The sequence below is a fragment of the Protomyctophum parallelum genome, assembly GCF_964188405.1.
Source record: "Protomyctophum parallelum genome assembly, chromosome: 5".
NCBI lineage: Eukaryota > Metazoa > Chordata > Actinopteri > Myctophiformes > Myctophidae > Protomyctophum > Protomyctophum parallelum.
Window position 1 is genome coordinate 52,365,289 of NC_139702.1, and position 19,806 is coordinate 52,385,094.

Here is a 19,806-nt window from a genome sequence, read left to right on the forward strand (position 1 = left end):
ACTATGACAGCAAGGGCTGAATGTCTGTGTGTGTGTGTGTGTGTCTGTGTGTCTGTCTGTCCCGCTGTTACACCACCCGCCCGCCACCAGAGGGCGCAGCTGTAGCACACACACACACACAGGGCGCAGCTGTAGCACACACACACACACACACACACACAACCACACACACACGAGCTGCGTTCGCTTCCCGCGTTTGCGCGTCTTACTTGTATATTATTAACAAAACAGAAAAACAAGAAATGCAATCACAAACACATTTAATCTGAAAAGTTCAACATTTTTATTCCATAAACACGTATAGAGGGTATGCGCGTGACATCATCATCAAACCCGGAAGTTATGCGGTAACGCCTACTGAGCCCATACATCCAAACAGAAAAGTCCAATATGCTTGTATTACACGACGTTAACCCCACTTTGCCACTCAATTTGCCATTCACTTTATGCATGCGCATACCCTCTATTACCTAACTGCAGTGTCTTGCGATTATCAGGGTATTTGTGTGTTATGCATCTGTGAATTACTGTGCAGTCCTAGTGTATGCACACACAAGTACACAGCACACATAAAAATAATAAAATATACTAACATAATATGTGTCTTTTTTGTAACCTGCCTCTACCTCCATTTAGCCAAACCTTTCAACTATACACTAAGTGAGAAACAACAAGTGCCTTTATTTAGACACTAGAGTAGAGCCTGCTTTACAATAGCCTTCAGTGCAGTGTACCATACTCATACTGTAGGTCTGGGAAAACGTTGTTTACACATGTTCCTGTACCCATTCTGACCTGAGATCAGATTCTTACCAGGTTTCCGCTGGACAACACACTGGTCTGATGAACCCATTCTGACCCGAGATCAGATTCTAAAAATGTCAGTCGCTCTTCGATTTTTCAAAAATAGCAGACCTACAAGCTCGTATCGCGCCACTCGGTGGCGCGATATGAGCTTGTAGATCTGCTATTTTTCAATAGATAAAGCATAACATGATGCTGACACCAAAATGGGTGCCCGGTCAGAATGGGTTAACAAGAAATCAAAGAGCCAAGCTAACCCTGTCATCTCTTTATCGTCTCCCAGGTCTCTGGGAGGACACACAACAACTGGACAGACACGCGCAGGACAGGGAAGAAAGAGAACTTACATAAGGAGAGCCTTTAAATAGGAATAGAGAGCAAAAGTACAGTACTGCTGCACTGTTAATTGTATTGACATCAGCAATATTTAAACATACATTTTCAATTAGATCAACCGACAACCACTGTAGTAGTTGTAGTTGGTAACAATTACAAAGAGTGCAGTAATAGAATTGTAAACGGCAAATCATTCAATATTAGTGATTCATAACCGTGTTTTTATTATTATTGGTACATTGATAAAGGAGAGCAGGAAGACAAAAGTGAAAGGAAGTTGAAATACTCACTCCAGTGCAGCCTCCAGGAAGTGGGGGCTGAAGTTCACATTGCGAGCCATTGTTTTTCTCTCTATCTTTAGGTCTAGGTTCGTCTAAATCTGTGCTTGACCAATCACAGGGGAGGGATCACACCCTCAAGGACCTTGGACCCGCTCTCACCTCCCCTGTCATAGTGATGATGACTCCATCTGAGTTGACAGAGAGAGAGAAAGAGGAGAAGCAAAGACAAAGTGAAGGGAGAGGAGAAAGCCGGAGAAGGAGCGAAAAGATTGAGGAGGGAGACAGACAGGACAGAAGGGGTGGAGGGATAGAATGGAGAGAGAGAGAGAGAGAGAGAGAGAGAGAGAGAGAGAGAGAGACAGAGAGAGACACACACACACGAGGAATGTTAGCAGTCATACACCAAGTTATTAGAGGTGTGTGACTTTCTGGTCATGTTGTAACTTGTCTGCTGACAGCACATTTCAACTACTATAATACACACCTAAACACATGAATACGCCTTTTGTATAATTTCACCGGAGATGTGAGCTGTACTGTGTCAGACTTCTGGTTGACAAGCCATGGAGTGACAACAGGCAGTATCATCAAAGTGTATGCAGAAACTTTTCAACAGTCAGTGTTCAAGCTATTTTATGTTTTGTCTACAATAATTCTCTTCATCGTGGTGACAGCGACAGAACTGTACCCACCATGAAGATAATCCAAAACATTCAACAACACTTCAAAGCCTAGTTTGTACTGTCAGCAATGTCAGGAAATGTGGCAGTGAACAAGATCACAGCCTCAGCCTATAGAGGAATATGGCTTGGTCGCACTCTTTCTCAAGCCTGTATCTAACAACACAACAAGATATGCCCTCTTTTGGAATCCAAAAGAGAAAAGCAAAAGAGACAGACCAAGAAACACCTGGCACCAGGACCTGGAAGCAGATGTGAAGAGATCTGACCATACATGGGGACAGCTGGAGAAATTGGCAAAGAACCGAGATGCCTGCCCTGGAGGGCCCTTGTTCACGACCTTTTCCCAAAGTTGGCCTATAGTAACTAGTAAGTACTGAAAGTAAGGTTTTATTGCGACCAAAGGTTGCAGTTAACTATGGAATTGTGCATTTCCTGTGTGTTGGTCGGGCACCATATATGGTGCCCACTGCCCAGGTCACGTGACATCATCAGGGATGTAGATGTGGAGACATAGTCATTAATGTAAATAGGATTTCAATGTAATGAGTCCCGGGATGTCTTTTAGATGAGTCCCAGGGATGAGACCCACTTCAATGACGTTAGGAGTCATATTTTTACTAATTGCAGCATTTAACTGAACTGCCATTTCATTTTATATGGTTATAATGTGGTTATATTGGGTAGAAAAACAGAAGAAATTATTATTATACCGGTAACTACAGCTAGCAAAATGAACAAGAATAATAATAATGCTCTACATATTTCATATTATTTTGGCTGTACATGCCGAGTACAGTAGTGCATCTCGTGGATGCAGAAGTTGTTGTTTTATTGCGTCCCTTAACTATAAACTGCGTTTTGGGATGCAAAATGCACCCTATTCTAATCTCTGCATAGTAAATGCGATCTGCTGTCGCAGTTAAGCCCATATGGAGATCCCTGGTGTCATCAATATAGGCCAGCAACTCTATATCTGACCTCAAACTTCAAACCCTTAGATCTCCATGTATGGATATATGTCAGAACCTGTTCTGACATTCCATATGTTGATCCTTCCCAATCCATCCTTCCTCTTAGATGTCTCCCTTTTGACTTCAATTCAAATTTCAAATGTCAAACTCTAGATGGGCCCAAATATTAAGGTCCGGCCCTACCTGGGTCCTCATCAACTGTACACTCAAGAGAACACACATTATGTGACAGTTTTGTTATTCATATGCATAGTTACACAAAAGGCCTTACATTGAGTACTACTTCGTAATAATAAAATGTGTATTACTTAGTAATATTTTGAGTAGCCTGGACCTAGTTAAGAGAAGCAGGCTTGTTACAATACTTTCATCTAACTCAACAAGGTAGTTACTTAATGTTAAATTAAATAGTATAAGTCAGTGGCTGTACTAGGAATCACAGATGCACAATAGACAATATGTAATATTATTATTATATTTTGGCCAATGTCCAATTAATTGCATGGCCAAACTGATCAATACCCATACTGAAATTGCAATAGAAGTTTCCAGTAGGGTTTACACCTGTAAACAGTTATTCTGGATTCAGATGCTTGCAGGAAAGAATGCCTACTGATGGACATACTTAACTTAAGTTCAAACAACTTAAATATAATAAAGATGTTATACTTATTTTACTTAAAATTATTTTTGATATATTTTATTCTGAGCCAGCTCGCACCTGACCGCATACCTGAGCTTGTGAGTAGAAGTTATGTCATTATGATGTCATAATGTCCAGTCAGGACTCTCAGGATCGTTCTATTGTCACTCTACTGAGGGCTGAGGAGTGGTCAGAGTCAACGGTCACATGGCTGATGGTGGGAATATTCATGAGGACAGAGCAACAGAATGATTCATTGTCACAGCTCTGTGGATCGCGTCATTTTGTTTTTGGGGGATTTGAAAAACAGCACTTGTGTTGCGTCCGTTCGTGCATGGATGCGTTGTCAATGTGGTATTGGTGTGTGTTGTCATTCAATGTGGAATATTGACCTATCCCCTGGATGGACTCACTCTTTCTCACCCTCACTCTTTTGGTGTGCCAAATTATGTGTCTGAAACTGTCTACCATAAATTAGTATTTATTATTGTGTTTTTACTTTACTTACACCCAACAGATAACCTTATGGTTATCTGTTGGGTGTTGCAGTATGTTGTTTTATAATGGACCACAAGCTTTGGGATTTTGTATTCTATTCTACTTTGTGTTCTGTGCACTGTCCATGCAAATGGGCCCAACAATATGTCTTTGGTTATGTCCAACCTTCAAGGACCAAGAGGGTGGTTCAAGCGTCTACACACGGAACATAATTTTCTATGTTATGGGGAAGGAAGCCATGTCTAGACTCTAGAGAGGGTGAACTTTGTCTATGTGCTAGCTAGTGAATCTACAGTCTGGGGCAATCAATGCCTGTTAGTCAATGAGCTAGCCTTCAGAAGTGTGTTCAGAATTTATTTACATTGAAGTTAATTAGTGTATGACTCAGTCTGTCAACTGTAGCTTTACCACCAGTGCCGCTGAATGATTTGGACTGAAAAGTACAGCAAGACTATATAGCACTAGAACAGTAAGAACCAGAACAGTAAGAACTTTTGGGGCAGGCCCATCTAGAGTTTAAATGGACAGGTATCAGTCAAAAGGGAGACATCGAAGAGTAAGGATAAACGTATGGAATGTCAGAACGGGTTCAGACATAATCCATATACTAATATTGATGACATCAGGGATCTCTGATCTTAATTGCGACAGCAGGTCACATTTAATATGACATAAAGGATCTCCATCCCTGATGATGTCACGTGATGTCACAAGACCTGGGCACCATATGTATGGGGATGTTGAGTGATACACTGATGGGAAATGCACAATTCCATAGTTAACTGCGACCTTCGGTCGCAACAAGAGCACTGCATTGCACTGAACTCAAATCAAACGTTGATTTGAATTGTACAGCTGCACAGAGACAGTCACAGACATCATGACAGTAGTACTGTACTGACAGAACACAGTAATTATACTTTTCTGGACAAATCACTGCAGTAATCAATTGAATGTATTGTATTGTGCATGTTTGTTCATATTTTGTGGCAGTGCTAGTGCGCGCGTGTGCATGCATGTGTGTGTGTCCTGCTCTGGGTTCTCTCTGTTTTTTTCTACCTGTTACAGTACATTATTTTGTCTTTGTCTATTGTGACATCATCACTACCAGCAGCATAGACAGGGGGCAGTGCAGAGCTCTGACTGCTAAATGAGTGAATTCATAGTCATCCACTCACAGCTATAGCTTCAACAAATACTCAAACACACTCAAGCCATCATTAATCATCCAAATTCTAGTCTATATCTATAGCTCTCAGTCTCTCGTAAACAAGTGTAATGCATAATTGGGTCGTCCACTCACAGTCCACTCACAGTTGACAGTCTTTGTATTGAGTTTGTGCTTAAAATGTACTGTAAATTCTACAAACTGTTAAATAAATATTTCATTCATTCATTCTCAATTTAGGTAATTCATAGTTTATGTGCTACTTTGTCATACGACTACGTCGTTCACAACACAACAAAAATGCAACACATACAGTATACGCTTGTTTCAAGGACAGACTTACACTGTTGCCAGTGGGGGTTTTTCCCAGTTATTGTCCTGTAACATCAAAGTGAGACATTTAATCTCCTTTCAATGCATTTATTCACTCAGCAACAATGAGAACATTTGACTGAACGGCTCTGTTCGCCCGCTCTACAAACATACTTTTCTGGCTATTTCAGATTTGAGGGGCACTAGCCCCTCCTATGTCCAGCTTTTAGTGTGAACACAAACTTTGTCCTTAAACTGACATTGATTGACATGCCATTGATAATGAATGGCCAGTTTTTAGTGTTTGTGTAAACTCAAACCTTGAAGACGAAGGTGAGGATGCAAATCCTAATTGGCCGGAATGAGTTGATTATGATGTATGATGATAATAGCGCCTCTCACTTCGCATGGGTGTGATTTAAAAAATATATATTCCAGTCATTTTCCAGTCAATTTTACATGACATTATACTGTAGATTATATTTACTGTAGCTGACAGGCTTATCCTATCCACAATGTAAGAATCTAACGTATAAAGCTCCAATACATAGATTACAAAGTACATTTGGTCACACAAGATTGAGATTGATTGATTGAATTCATTCATTGTAGAATAATGGCATATACAATGCATGATCAAAAACAACGCCTGAAGGCTTAATATTTACATTGTGGTCCCTTTCAATGCATACTGTATGCACTACGCAAGCTCCATCATCTTGTTGTTTTTCAGGGGGGGTTTTCAGGGGAGCCTACATGAGTTAAATTATCACTGAGGATGTTACTGTGAAATTTAAGTAGCATAAGGAGCGAGGTCAATTCACTTTGAACTGAAGTAATATTTTGTACTATTTTACCATTCATTCAATGACTGTTATTTTTGCTCTGTTGGCAGTGCTTACTGCTTAGTATCCAGACAAAAGTGCTGTGCCAACAAAAATGAACATTGTTGTTTGTATTCTGTCTCCATTCCATTGTATTCTGTTCTGTCCATTTTTCCTGCTTCCACAATCCCTATTAGTTCATGTCAGTCTCTGCTTCAGCAAGTCCAAAGACAGACAATATAGACAGTAGATACAGTGCTGGAGTGAAACAGATGTCTTCAGCATTGCTGGTTTAGCTAGTCATTCTCTCCATCCCATCACTGTCACTCTTCCAAATGTGTGACCAGCATGGCCATGAAGTGTGTGTGTGTGTGTGTGTGTGTGTGTGTGTGTGTGTGTGTGTGTGTGTGTGTGTGTGTGTGTGTGTGTGTGTGTGTGTGTGTGTGTGTGTGTGTGTGTGTGTGTGTTCCGTGCACAATAGCCATCACAAATGTCCTAGGACACTGTGGGGGTGAAGGAAGCGAAGGGCTTGGTGCGGGGGGGTGGGGGAGTCACTGCATGAACTCAGTCTGACAGAGTTCACAGTTAAACTGTACTAGGGCCAAACAAAACACAGTGGGAAAGACAGAGTAGGATATGATGGAGCTCAGATGTACTGCTTCTCTGTTTACAGAGTGTCTTTAGTGTCGTTTAGAGGAAGGAAGAAAGTAAACTACAAAACATGAATGTAGTGGCAACGAGAATGTTAAGTAGAAATGATATGACCGCAAAGAGATGGTTATGAATAAACCATAAATGGGTCACACACATTAAGTTGGAACATGGAACACAGCAAATGTAGTCAGAAAGATCAAAGTTGGCAAAAAGTTGGCCCCGATTGTCTTCTCCAGGCTGACGTACAGCCTGGGAGATGTTTTTGTCTTGACAAACTATTGGGTCAATTAACTTTCCAGAGTTCCAACAGACGTCCAACAGGGGGAAGGAGAAGTGCTCAGCTACAGGGATTGTCCCTGCTGTTTTCAATTAGCCATTTACTGTACGTCATATGAAAGGGTGGGGGGCAACAATGTGGATGAAGCACTGCATGCTGTTTACAGCATGTCATATAAGTTGAAACAGTGACTCACACCCACATGATGTCATCAATGACCAGCTTGTAAACAGTCAAGCAGCAAAGTGAGTAAATGATCAAATCCATTGATTGTCTATCACAAAAAGCTTCAGATTTGCTGTTTTGACAACAAACAACTACAGGGAATTTATTGAGCTCAGACCTATTTTGGTACACAGGCATTGTGGTGTTACAGTGTTGACTATTTTCGTACTGGATTGTGAGGGAAGGAACTTTGAGAAAGCCCATGTCCAGATAAAGGACTTCACAAAGAGTATACTGGAAAACACAGGAAGGAGAGAGAATGGAGAGATACTGTAGTAGTGTGGCTGACAGGGGCCAGAACAGTAAAGTATATACTATAGATTAGAATGTTCAATTTGCTATTAGAGTTGAGCAAGCAAGCACACACACACACACACACACACACACACACACACACACACACACACACACACACACACACACACACACACACACACACACACACAAACACACACTTTCCCACTTCATTCACAACAAAGTCACAGGCTCTCCGCTGGCTACATGGCTAGATCACAGAGACTGGAAACTCCTAACCAGAGCCAGTACTCCCTGGAGCAGAGCAATATTGTATGTGGGAGGTTTTCCTATGCTCTGCAAGAGGAGGAAACATTATACACAGATGTGGACATTTGCCTTTTGGCTACAGTGTGCCAATAATAACTAGCACGATCAATTAAACACAAGATTAAATTTCAACAAATATCCCAGTATTGTGCATTAAAATATGCTATACTATTGGTACTGTAAGTCTTCTTATGAAAATATACATGTCCTGCATAATAGTACAAAATAGCATAACTTTATTGGCACAATGATCATTTGTACATGATGTAGGATATGATGTCACAGTAGTTTTCTACAAAACAAGTGCGTTTAAGTGACAATCGTGGAAATATCTCAAACTCTGTCAGAGGTCAGTCACTGCACTCACTAGCTATTATAAACTCCTTAAACTCGAAGGATAGTCAACCAAAGTCTAGCATTTCTCTCTCTCTCACACACACACACACACACACACACACACACACACACACAGTGAACTAGAAAAAGTGCCCTTCTGGGCACAGGTCTCCACCAGGATAGGAATGTAGGACATTGCAGAAATCTGAGAAATCTGAAAGACCGGTTTCGTTGAATGGCTCTAGAGAGACTGTGTACCAATTTGCGTGATGTTTGGGTTAGGGTTAAATCTGTAGGTGTACTGTGCAAAAACTTGTTTTGCACAAAGCGGCCTCCTGGTGGCGCTATAACAGGCCGTTCTGGAAAGTTTGGGGCAGAGGTTCATCGTTGGCATCCAGGGAGTGTGTGTGCAAAATGTGGCATCGACCGGGTTAACGGTGGCCGAGATTAGCTGCTCACGGACACACACACACACACACACACACACACACACACACACACGGACGGACACACACGGACGGAGTGCAAAACATACTCTCCCCCCATGCCTTCGGCCTGGTGGAGACAATTATATTCAACTAGCTCTGGTCTAATGTCCTGACCTGAGCTATGCACCAGACGAAGTTGGTGCACTGGTGACCACATCTGGACAAGGCGCTGATAAAATAATTGTAAATGTACACATTTTGCCGGACACCTTCCCCTGGAAAACATCGACAGTCAATCAAAAACTACTGTCTACCCTGTGGTATTCAGTATACAACTATACGTTAACAGTGCTCCCTGTGTTTACAATCTGTCAAATGCTCCCGAAACAGCAACATGCCTACTATACGCCAATAACGCCATATCACCCATGCAATTCCACTATAACGACGCGTTTGTAAACAAGCAATAATAAAGTAAACAAACGGCTAGTTTCGGTTCACTCACCCAGTGTGAAAAGTCTGCAAACTAAACTTGTCCAACCGGTTGTTTCCTATGTTAATCTGCGCTGCAGCGCAGCCCGTCAGTCAGTCAGTCACAATAGAACCCCGTCGGCATGTGTAACCAGGCGCAACCATTTTCCGTGGGGTGGATACACTATAATCCTAAAGTCTAAAGTTGGTTTATAAACTGTCTGATGAGAGAAACCTTAAACCTAGGCAAAATCAACCCGTTCGTTTACCTCCCGTAATATTACGGTTAGCAGCCTGATACCCACCTCTGAATGCGTGCAAATTAACTTTGAAGAAATGTTTCCGCAAATGGTTCGGTCCTGTTGCACGGTTGAAATCTCTGCCCTCGACCTGGGGTACTGCAACTTGTACTAACTGTAGTGTCTGTGTTGCTGCCCAGTCCCAGTGCCCACTGTCGTTTGTGAGTGTCAGACCAATATATATCACATTACATTAATATTATACGTCAAAGTAAACACACGAAAGAAACAGCAATATTGCAATGCTGGGTGTAGACCTGGCATTATAAACCTTCACACTGCCATGTGTAGGCCAACTATTGCGCAATGTGCCGCTAAGAAAAAACATTAAACGACTACCCGAACTACGAAAGAATAAGTAAAACGGGCCTACCTTTGTATGGCTATAGTTAGGTGACATGTCCTCAAGAAAAGTTATATTATTGTATGCTGTTGTTGTTGTTGTTGTTGTAGTAGTAGTAGTAGTAGTAGTGGTTCCGCTCTCTTGTCGGTCTACGGATAGCTAGCTACCTGGGTATCTGGCCACACCTTCAAATGGAGAAACATGCATGAAATGATGGAATAGCCTACTTATGCTATGACTGACTGATGCTGGTCTTCAGAACTGACAAACATGGTTGTTTCCACAAAAGCACTTCCTAATTATAATCTCTCTTTTCAAATTGCTGCATATGCCAATGCACACACTTTATTAGTCAGAAATCTAAACAGCAAGTGGTACAGTAAAACAGCTTAAACACCAAAAAGTCATGGGGACCCAAACATATGCACAAAAGAGAAGGGAAAATTAACTACCTCCCCATTTGGTCTCAGCTGAGTTTTCAGGCCAATTTGCAAAGTTCTATGTGTAAGTTATTTACAGCTGTAATGTATCAGGACAGGAGTCAGCACGTAGCCTACAAAATATAAGACAAGCCATATTTATCATGATTCATGTAATATTCTCAACCTGAAATCATTTACTATTCATGAAACTTGAACTAGTTATTGCCATGCTGGCTAAGTATGCTGGGTGGCTATGTTAATATATAATTTTTCCTAACCCAGAGACACCATACTGTTTCAAGAGATGGTGGTGTGGCAATCTCTCTGGACCCATATGTGCCCCTTCCTTGTCTCCAACCACTATCACATAACCTTTATTACTGTAGGTGACCTGGCCACCAATATTGAATCAATCCCTTTCAGCTTTCCCACTGCCTGTGTCAGTAAACAGGACTGCCTTTTTCAAAAAAGGCAGCACTGTCTGTCAGTGAACAGAGGGGGGGAAGATGTTACAAAATGCTGTACAATGGTGAGGTGGTCGTCATGTATGTTGAAATCATACAGCGCTTACGGGAATTGACTTCAGTATGTAAATGCTGATGTTCAGATGACGGATGCCCCATGATGTGTCGACTCTGTGGTGGAGTCAGTGGTAACAGCCTGGCTCCTGATTGGTCTTTAAGATTTAGTGACCACATTGTATATTGCTTCAAATTTCACTGGAACTCTGCTATATGTTCCATGCAGTTCACATGAAAGGCATGTTGGCTGATGAGTAAACAGGATTACAGTAATAAGGTTTAAAAGTGGTCACCTGATTCCATTACACTGAAAAGGCAACACGGCATTAATATGGTTTAGTCTGTAGTGTTTTCTACAATTTACAATTTAGGCATTTATCAGACGCTCTTAATCCAAAATGCATTGGCAATACATCATATACATAAAAATATGATATATGATAGTCTTTAGGCTTGAATAACCGAATAGGGTGCCACTTCTTCACGCTTGATTACTTTGAAGAATGGTATAATTATTCTTGATAAATTATGCTGTACAAATAAATTGTATTACTATGCTATGCTAGTATATCACTGGCATGGTTATTGAAATTGATGTCTGTCTCACACTCACTGTCTTTACGTCTAACTTTCTGACTCTTTTTTCTGTATCTCATAATAGGCCTATGACATAAATCTAAAGGCAAGATAAATTGTGTGCCGCTGTTAAATTGCACACCGTTGGATTCTAAAGGTTAGTTCTCTCAGGCTATTTAGAGAGCCTGGCAGTTGTTCTCGGAGTCGGAGTGTGTGTGCGTGTGTTTGTGTGTGTTTCTGTGCGTGTGCGCGCGCACACGCAAACAAACACACACGCGCACGTGAGTGTGTGTTTCAGTCGTGTCTGTGTGATTTAGCATTTTGATTTGTGTGACTGTGCTGTTGTTATTGAACATAACGTTTGCACTTTTTCTTTCAGCCACCAAAGTAACCACACATGCCTACATCCTGTAACATGACTTCCTGTTTTTCAAGACTGATGTAGCATCTCTTCCATCTGCCAGAATTTAAATCTTACCAGGCGGATCAGTACAACAGCACTTACCCCAGATCAATATTCTGCTGCCTTAATGTATGTGGTTTTTAAGTGATCAGTGAGTGTGCTGTGTAACGCACAGAGATATACCCAACTGAGGGTTTGTTTGTTTCATACAATTGCCACCAGAAGTGTTTGTGCAATTGCTATAATGTGGGCGGTGGGTTAGTGGATGTGGATGTCTACGTATCTTCTACGCACTTTAGAAGGTGTGTTCGTGTAGATTAAATGTTTGGGGGATGCTGGGACAATAACATGGACGCACATAAAACTGTAAACTCAAGGATCCTCTCAGGTAGGCATAATATCTTCTGTTGTGTTTTATGTGTGCAGAGAGGGAGAGAGAGAGAGAGAGAGAGAGAGAGTGTGTGTGTGTGTGTGTGTGTGTGTGTGTGTGTGTGTGTGTGTGTGTGTGTGTGTGTGTGTGTGTGTGTGTGTGTGTGTGTGTGTGTGTGTGTGCGTGTGTGTGTGTGTGTGTGTGTGTGTGTGTGTGTGTGTGTGTGTGTGTGTGTGTGTGTGTGTGTGTGTGAGAGAGAGAGACAGAGAGAGAGAGAGCGATACAGAAAGAGAGAGTCATAGTGAGAGAGTAAATTATAAATATTCACATTCATATACATATTCTGGAATATATTCAGGTTACATATACTTTGTTACATTTACTACAGTATACCATTAACTTTTGGGTTCTCAAATCTCTCCTAAATAAAGTGAAGAATAATCTTCCTCTAACGAACATCTGTCTGTTTCTTCATGGTGGGGTTGAGCTACTTCCTGATCAGTTAAACCTAAACACAAACGTGTTACATCTGCCTTTTCTAGTCGAATATGACTGTCCTCCATTTCCTTCTGCATATTCAAATTTACAAAGTCACACAATATACGGTATGCGTCTATTTTGCTATTACTCTATTTGTTTTTTATAGTATTATAATGATTTGACTTTGTGTGCCATTGTTTGCCATTGTCTAAGCACTGCTATAAAAAGTTGTTAAAGTTATTATTACTAATCTCTCACGCCATTTTCCATAATGTGCACCTTCTTTGTTTCCAAAGAGGAGAGTGTCCGCTCTAGCATTATGTCCAGCGTGTCTGATGACTATGTATACTATCACACTGAGATCTTCGACCAGCTGCCAAGCTCCCAGGCTGCTCGGCCCCAGCAGGCAAGACCAGGGGAACAGGGAGCCTGCAAGGGCCCAGCGGAAAGGCCCAATGCTGGGGAAAGGTTCACCTTTTGTGGTGGAGCCAGGGACAAGGCGTACTTGCAACCTCCCAAGAACCTGGCTGTGCCTATGCAGGAGAGGAGAGAGGCCTGGTGAGAGATTCAAAACTAATTTAATTTAATATACTCAATTTGGTGTGAAACTGTAAATAGGTACTTATGATTTGTATATACTTTCTGTTTTTGTCCTGTTATCATACTGTCAAGTTCAACCCATTTGGGATAATGTTTGATCTTATGAATGTCTTATAGATCTTTTTATTTATTTATAATTTTTATCCCACGATTTTGTAACCTATTATCCACCCCTGTGTCAATTATCTAATGTGATCCTGGGCTCTACACCCTCCGCCAACCTGGGGAGAGCAACAGACTTGAACTCATGCTTCCTTCATGCTTGAGTGTCCAAGTTGCTCCTTTACACCTGACAGGGGGGAGTTTCCCTGGTTGGACGTAGCGCGTGGAAGGAACACGTTATTCCAACCAGTTCCATTCCCCTCCATCAGGCGCCCCGGCTGGCCAGGGGGAGGCATTTTAGAGACCAGGATTACTGCATGTTTTTGTGAGGGTACCTACCCTAGGGGACCCGGGGGGACCGTACCTATGTTCCCTCAGCCCTATGTTCCCTCAGCCCTATGTTCCCTCAACCAAGTGTAATTATCAATTAATTAACTATAATTAATTAATTAATTGAACAAACATAATTATGTTTAATTAATTAAAATATTAATGATTAATAATATTAATTAATTAATTAATTAAAATAATGATAATAATATTTATTAATTAATCAACTTATTAAGTGTAATAGTGTAATAACTTAATAAGTGTAATAGTGTCATAAGTGTAGTTGTGTAATAGTGTAATAAGTGTACTAGTGTACTAGTTTAATAGTCTAATAGTGTAATAAGTGTAGTAGTAATATTGTAATAACTTAAAATTAATAATGTTAATAATGTTTATGAATATTACTTACACTAAAGTTGCATATTGCAACTTAATGTTAATAATGTTTATGAATATTACTTACACTAAAGTTGCATATTGCAACTTTTGTGTTATGTGGAGTCGTGATCAACTCTCTGCCAGGGATTCTCAACCTGGGGATCGCGACCCCTCGAGTGGTCGCCATATTAATTTGGGGAGTCCCCAGATTTTTGCGTTGCCTCCGCTCCATTACGTAGCTATGTGTGCGCCTTTGTATGTCTGTCCCTGTGTCTGTCCGTCCGAGCACGGAAAGCTGAAACACGGTAACGGTAACTCTGTAATTTCTCAACCGCTGCCCCTAGATGTTACAGTAACTATAATAAAAAATTTACAGTTGTACCGCTCACCTTCACACAGGTGGGAGGTTTTTGTAAATGCTAGAAATTTTTCAGCATACAGTATAAAGGCAACTTTAGTGTTAAGTTGTAACTCTCTCTCTCTGTCTCTGTCTAACTCTGTCTCTCCCATCGGGGTTTTTTTCTTTTTTTCTTGTGGGGGGGGGGGGGGGGGGGGGGGGGGTAATTGTGTAGACTTCTAACTAATGCAGATAATTAACAATCATTTAACTTTCGAGAACTTAAAAGGTAACCATTTGGTTCCATGTTACTCTCAAAAATAGTTAACCCCTTTGGACGGAATTCATTTCTAATGATGCAAACAAAAATGTATGCCATCAATCAGATGCTAAAATAAGTTGAGATACTCAATTTGAATTTAGCACAAACACATATGTAACTATGTGGCCAAATTTTGCTCTATTACACCATTACACTAATTACACTATTACACGAATTTACACCATTACATTATACACTATTACACTACTACACTTATTACCACTATTACACTTAATACATTATTACACTATAACACTATTACACTAATTACACTATTATACTATTACACTACTACACTTATTACACTATTACACTAATTAACACCATTACACTATTACACTATTACACTACTAAACTTATTGCACTATTACACTATTACACTTAATACGTTATTACACTATTACTCTTATTACACTATTAATAAGTTGATTAATTAATAATAATTATTAATAATTAATTACACTTGAGGGAACATAGGGCTGAGGGAACATAGGGCTGAGGGACAAAGGAACGACCCCGTGTCGGGGTGTCATAAATTCATGTATTGTCCATGTCTTTTCAGCTTAATAAAAAATATTGAAACACAAAACTAATTTAAGTAACGCTTAAAATGATGAAGTATGGCCATCACGAGAGAAGGACATCTGTCTATGTTGTTTCTTAGCTCTTGTCTTGTTAGAATAATGACTAGTACGGTACTTATAGTTCTACTTTGCAAAGTTAGTAGCTAATACTTACTAGTACGATTGGTTGTTTGGGACAGAACGGGTCCTGAATTGAAACATTTTCTACTGTTGAAGTTCTTTGTAAGCTGAATATACCCAATCTAACCTATTATGATATATATAACACAACACATGGTACAATTTAAACCAGCATACCCCACACCCCCCTAATGTCTTTCCATTTGCCAATGAGGGAGTGGAGGAAGCTGGAGTATGAACGAGAGAGCAGAACAATTGGCTATTGGGAATCTTGGAGGCGGAGCCAGAGTATCAACAGGAAGAGAGTGTGGGCAATATGGGAGAGGCTTTGCTGAACCTGTTGCCATGGAGAAATGTTCTCCACACCATTGAAAGTGAGAGAAACTTCACCAGATCATCCTTTGGGCTCTATAATATAATTTGACCTAGGGGTTGTGGCACCCTTGAGCTTATCCACAGTAAATCTTAAATGCTAATTTCACTCTGAGAGTATAGGCCTACAAATGTTACAACAAGACGAGCACCATGAAATCGTCTCCTCTTGTTGTTTTTTACAGGTAGATTTGGTGTAGGCGTCAATGCCTACTTTGTGTTCCTGAGGTATCTGCTTTGTTTGAACCTCCTCCACTGTGTCATCATATCAGCATTCATTTTAGGACCAACCACGTTTTATGGCAGGGGCAACAGCTCTGGTGAGTCATGCTACCAGCACTAAAATAAATGATTTGGTTATAAGAATACAGTTATTAATGGCTTTCATTTTCATACATATATCCACATGCAGCTGTAATATTGATCAAGAATCACTTACTCATACAGGATGGGAGCGAAATGTTATGTGGCATGTTCTGCAAGAATATAGTGCTAACAAGCAGCAATACAACATCCATGAGATAATAATAGAGCTAATACTGAATTGTAATGAAAGAACAAGCTAAGAACAATATATAAGTAAGGTAAAAGGTGAAAAAAAGGCTGGGGCACACATTCTGACCGTAAAAAAAACACATCAGCAATGAGGATGTGCAAAACAATAAATAAGAGGGGGCATAATTTAGTCAGGATTGGAATTGTAGAAGTTATATTACATCTATACATCAGTACACTTACAGATTTATCTATACATCAAGTATTTTTATTAGAACTGTATACAGTATATATTATTAAAGTAAACTGTTTTCTTCTTGATTTATTTCACCTCTAGAATCACTGAACTTCAATGTCAATGACTCAGTTCTTGACTTCTTCCTGGGAACAGTGAGTATGTGTGTGTGTGTGTGTGTGTGTGTGTGTGTGTGTGTGTGTGTGTGTGTGTGTGTGTGTGTGTGTGTGCAGGTGTGCGTGTGTGTACGCGCACCTGCGTGCGTGGCCTGACTCAGAATCAGTTTTATTGTCACATCACAGGTTTACCAGGTGTGGCGGTGGCTCAGGGGTAGAGTTGCCGGATGGACCCGGGCCTCCCCAGAGTTAGTGTCGAAGTGTCCTTGAGCAAGATACTGAACCCCTAATTGCTCCTGATGTGCTGGTTGGTGCCTTGCATGGTTTCCACTGCCATCTGTGTATGAATGTGTGGGTGAATGTAATGCACAATCTATGTAAAGCGCTTTGGATAAAGGTGCTATATAAATGTACCATTTACCATTTAAACAGTGGGATCATCACTGACATCACTGTCCCGTTTTCTCTCTGTTCTTCAGGGTATTCTGCAACGTCTCTCCGGTCTTCTACAGTTTCTACACACGAGGTTCCCTGAAGCTGCCATCTTGAATACAGCTCTCCTGTACCTCAGTGGAATCCTCACCCTGCTCCTCTCAGTCTCATCCTGGTGGTCCGTAGGTCAGTCCCAAACAACATACTAGTAACAATATTAGTAGTAGTATTGAAAGTATTGAAAAGTACTTAAAAAAAACGGGGCCGCGGCTGAGCGGTCCAGGCACCTATAGGCTGGTAATCCAGCCTGATGGCGTTTTGCGTCCTGAGCCTGTCGGCCTTTGCCGCATGTCTTCTCCCCATCTCTCTCCCCCTTTCCTGTCTAATTACTGTAACCTATCAATAAAAAAGGAAAAAATGGCAAATTGCTTATTGGTCAGCGGCTCCCAAATGTTTTTGGATCTGTGCCACTTAAACATGTAATAACCCATAGATCGAATCGGTAGGCCTATCAAGTTCTTTTTGTCTCCACCAGGCCGAAGGCATGGGGGGAGAGTATGTTTTGCACTCCGTCTGTCCGTGTGTCCGTCCGTGTGTGTGTCCGTCCGTGTGTGTGTCCGTGAGCAGCTATATCTCGGCTTTCCAGAACGCCTGTTATAGCGCCACCAGGAGGCCGCTTTGTGCAAAACAAGTTTTTGCACAGTACACCTACAGATTTGTACGCAAATTGGTACACAGTCTCTCTAGAGCCATTCAACGAAACCGGTCTTTCAGATTTCTCAGACTCCATCCTGATTGGTTAAGATTGGCTTCCAAAGTTCACAGGAGTGCTCAGTTCAAACAAAATGCTGCAAATCATGAACACATCGCGTGATTTCCGTGAAATTGTGCACCCACATTCCCATTAGGCCGAGGACGAAATGCCACATGAACAATTTCAACTCAGCCTCAAGGTGGCGCTATACTGGCCGAAAAGTGTTTTTACCTCTAACTGCACGGATCTGTGGATAACTTTGTATGCCAACTCCTAGAGGCCAAGGAAAAACCTTTGCCTGGAATTTTTTCACATCTGCTCTTTATAGCGCCACCAGGAGACCGACATATGTAAAACACATTTTCTATTATTACTCCTTCAGATTTTATCCAAATTTCACGCAAATCGGTACACATGATCTCCATAGTCATGTGATCAAGACAGGTTTGTTTGATTTCTCATATCCATCTGATTGGCCACGATTGGCACCTACAGTTTTCAGGAGTAGCCCGCTTTGTACAAATCGCCACAACTCCTCAACGCAGCCGTCCGATTGCGATGAACCTGTGCACGCATATTCCCACTAGGCTGAGGAAGAAATCCTGGTGGAGACCTGTGCCCAGAAGGGCACATTTTCTAGTTGTACATAGATTTGGGGGCCACTTGCAATAATGATGACCCACCCTTTGGGTCCCATAGGTTGGGAATCGCTGACCTAATTCTCAGTACAATTATTAGAAAAAACGGAATGTTGTGCAAGTAGTATTCTATGCGAGCTGTTCTGAGATGCTGTTGCTGTACTCTTGTGTGACAGAATGGTAGTTGGTTATAAACACAGTCGGTTCCTGGGGAACCGTTCCATGACATTGTGAGCTACAAGGCGTTTTGTGGATGGGGACTTCAACATACAGGACCCTGATGGGGCACGGATCAAAAAAGGCATCATCAGAAATGACCTCAAGGTGAACAGATAAGAAACGCACGTGGAGTGCACACAGCACGTGCATGCATACACGCATGCACACACGTATACACATACACACATTCCTGCGCATGCACGCACGCTCGCTCACTCGCTCACTCACACACTCACACACACACACACACACACACACACACACACACACACACACACACATACACACAAAGTTGACGCTGATGTCTCCACACTCCACAGCTGTACCTAGAGGAGCAGAGTTTCTGCCAGCGTGAGGCAGAGAGGACGACGGGACAGTGGGTGCGTCTCTACCTGCTCAGGGTGGTCTTAAACCTGCTGGTGCTCGCTCTGCTGGCTGGAGCATCTTACTTGATCTATTCCACGGTCACATTACCAGAGGGAGGATCAAACAGGTGACCATCATACTTCAGCATACAACAGTGTCGACATCAGCATTCTACATTCTACAATATATAATGAGACATGGGTATTATACTGGCATGTGGTGGTTTTGGGGTGCTTGTCAGCTTCAACTTGTGGTATTGTTTTTATTATGATGTACAGAGACATATGAATAAGTGATTAGGGGTCCTATTTTACATGTCTTAATCAGCAGGTCTTATGTCTTGACCTGGGGCGTGGCCAATGCTATTTCGCTATTTGAGGACGGTCAGCCTGAATTAGCCACACCATGGTGCCATGACCTCAAAATAGCAAAACAGCATGGCCACACTTCCAGTTCTTAAGTTAAGACATAAGACCTGGTAATTATAAGACTCGCAAAATAGTGCCCCAGTGTTTCC

General features: G+C 41.4%; 2 protein-coding genes across 5 annotated transcripts in view; one reads left to right on the forward strand and one right to left on the reverse strand.

Annotated features, from left to right (window-relative positions):
• Window positions 1-10,263, reverse strand: part of tmc6b (transmembrane channel-like 6b) — a 28,236-nt gene extending 17,973 nt beyond the window's left edge. For 3 of the 4 annotated variants that reach the window (XM_083765723.1, XM_083765720.1, XM_083765722.1), the window contains exons 1-2: window positions 10,148-10,263; window positions 1,431-1,609 (exon numbers count right to left, since the gene is read on the reverse strand). In XM_083765723.1, the coding sequence (XP_083621849.1) occupies window positions 1,431-1,480 (50 nt within the window). In that variant the 5' untranslated portion in view covers window positions 1,481-1,609; window positions 10,148-10,263. Of the gene's footprint in view, window positions 1-1,430; window positions 1,610-9,509; window positions 9,528-10,147 lie in introns of those variants that run through there. The other variant, XM_083765721.1, reaches the window with a different exon arrangement.
• A 1,988-nt stretch (window positions 10,264-12,251) lies between these two features.
• The window catches only part of tmc8 (transmembrane channel-like 8), an 11,943-nt gene continuing 4,388 nt past the window's right edge, over window positions 12,252-19,806 (forward strand). The window contains 13 exon segments of the mRNA XM_083764530.1: window positions 12,252-12,427; window positions 12,952-13,014; window positions 13,186-13,447; window positions 15,877-15,974; window positions 15,977-16,036; window positions 16,220-16,354; window positions 16,867-16,919; window positions 17,360-17,374; window positions 17,376-17,418; window positions 17,421-17,468; window positions 17,471-17,498; window positions 18,947-19,028; window positions 19,244-19,416. Coding sequence (XP_083620656.1) covers window positions 12,361-12,427; window positions 12,952-13,014; window positions 13,186-13,447; window positions 15,877-15,974; window positions 15,977-16,036; window positions 16,220-16,354; window positions 16,867-16,919; window positions 17,360-17,374; window positions 17,376-17,418; window positions 17,421-17,468; window positions 17,471-17,498; window positions 18,947-19,028; window positions 19,244-19,416 — 1,127 coding nt within the window. The 5' untranslated portion in view covers window positions 12,252-12,360.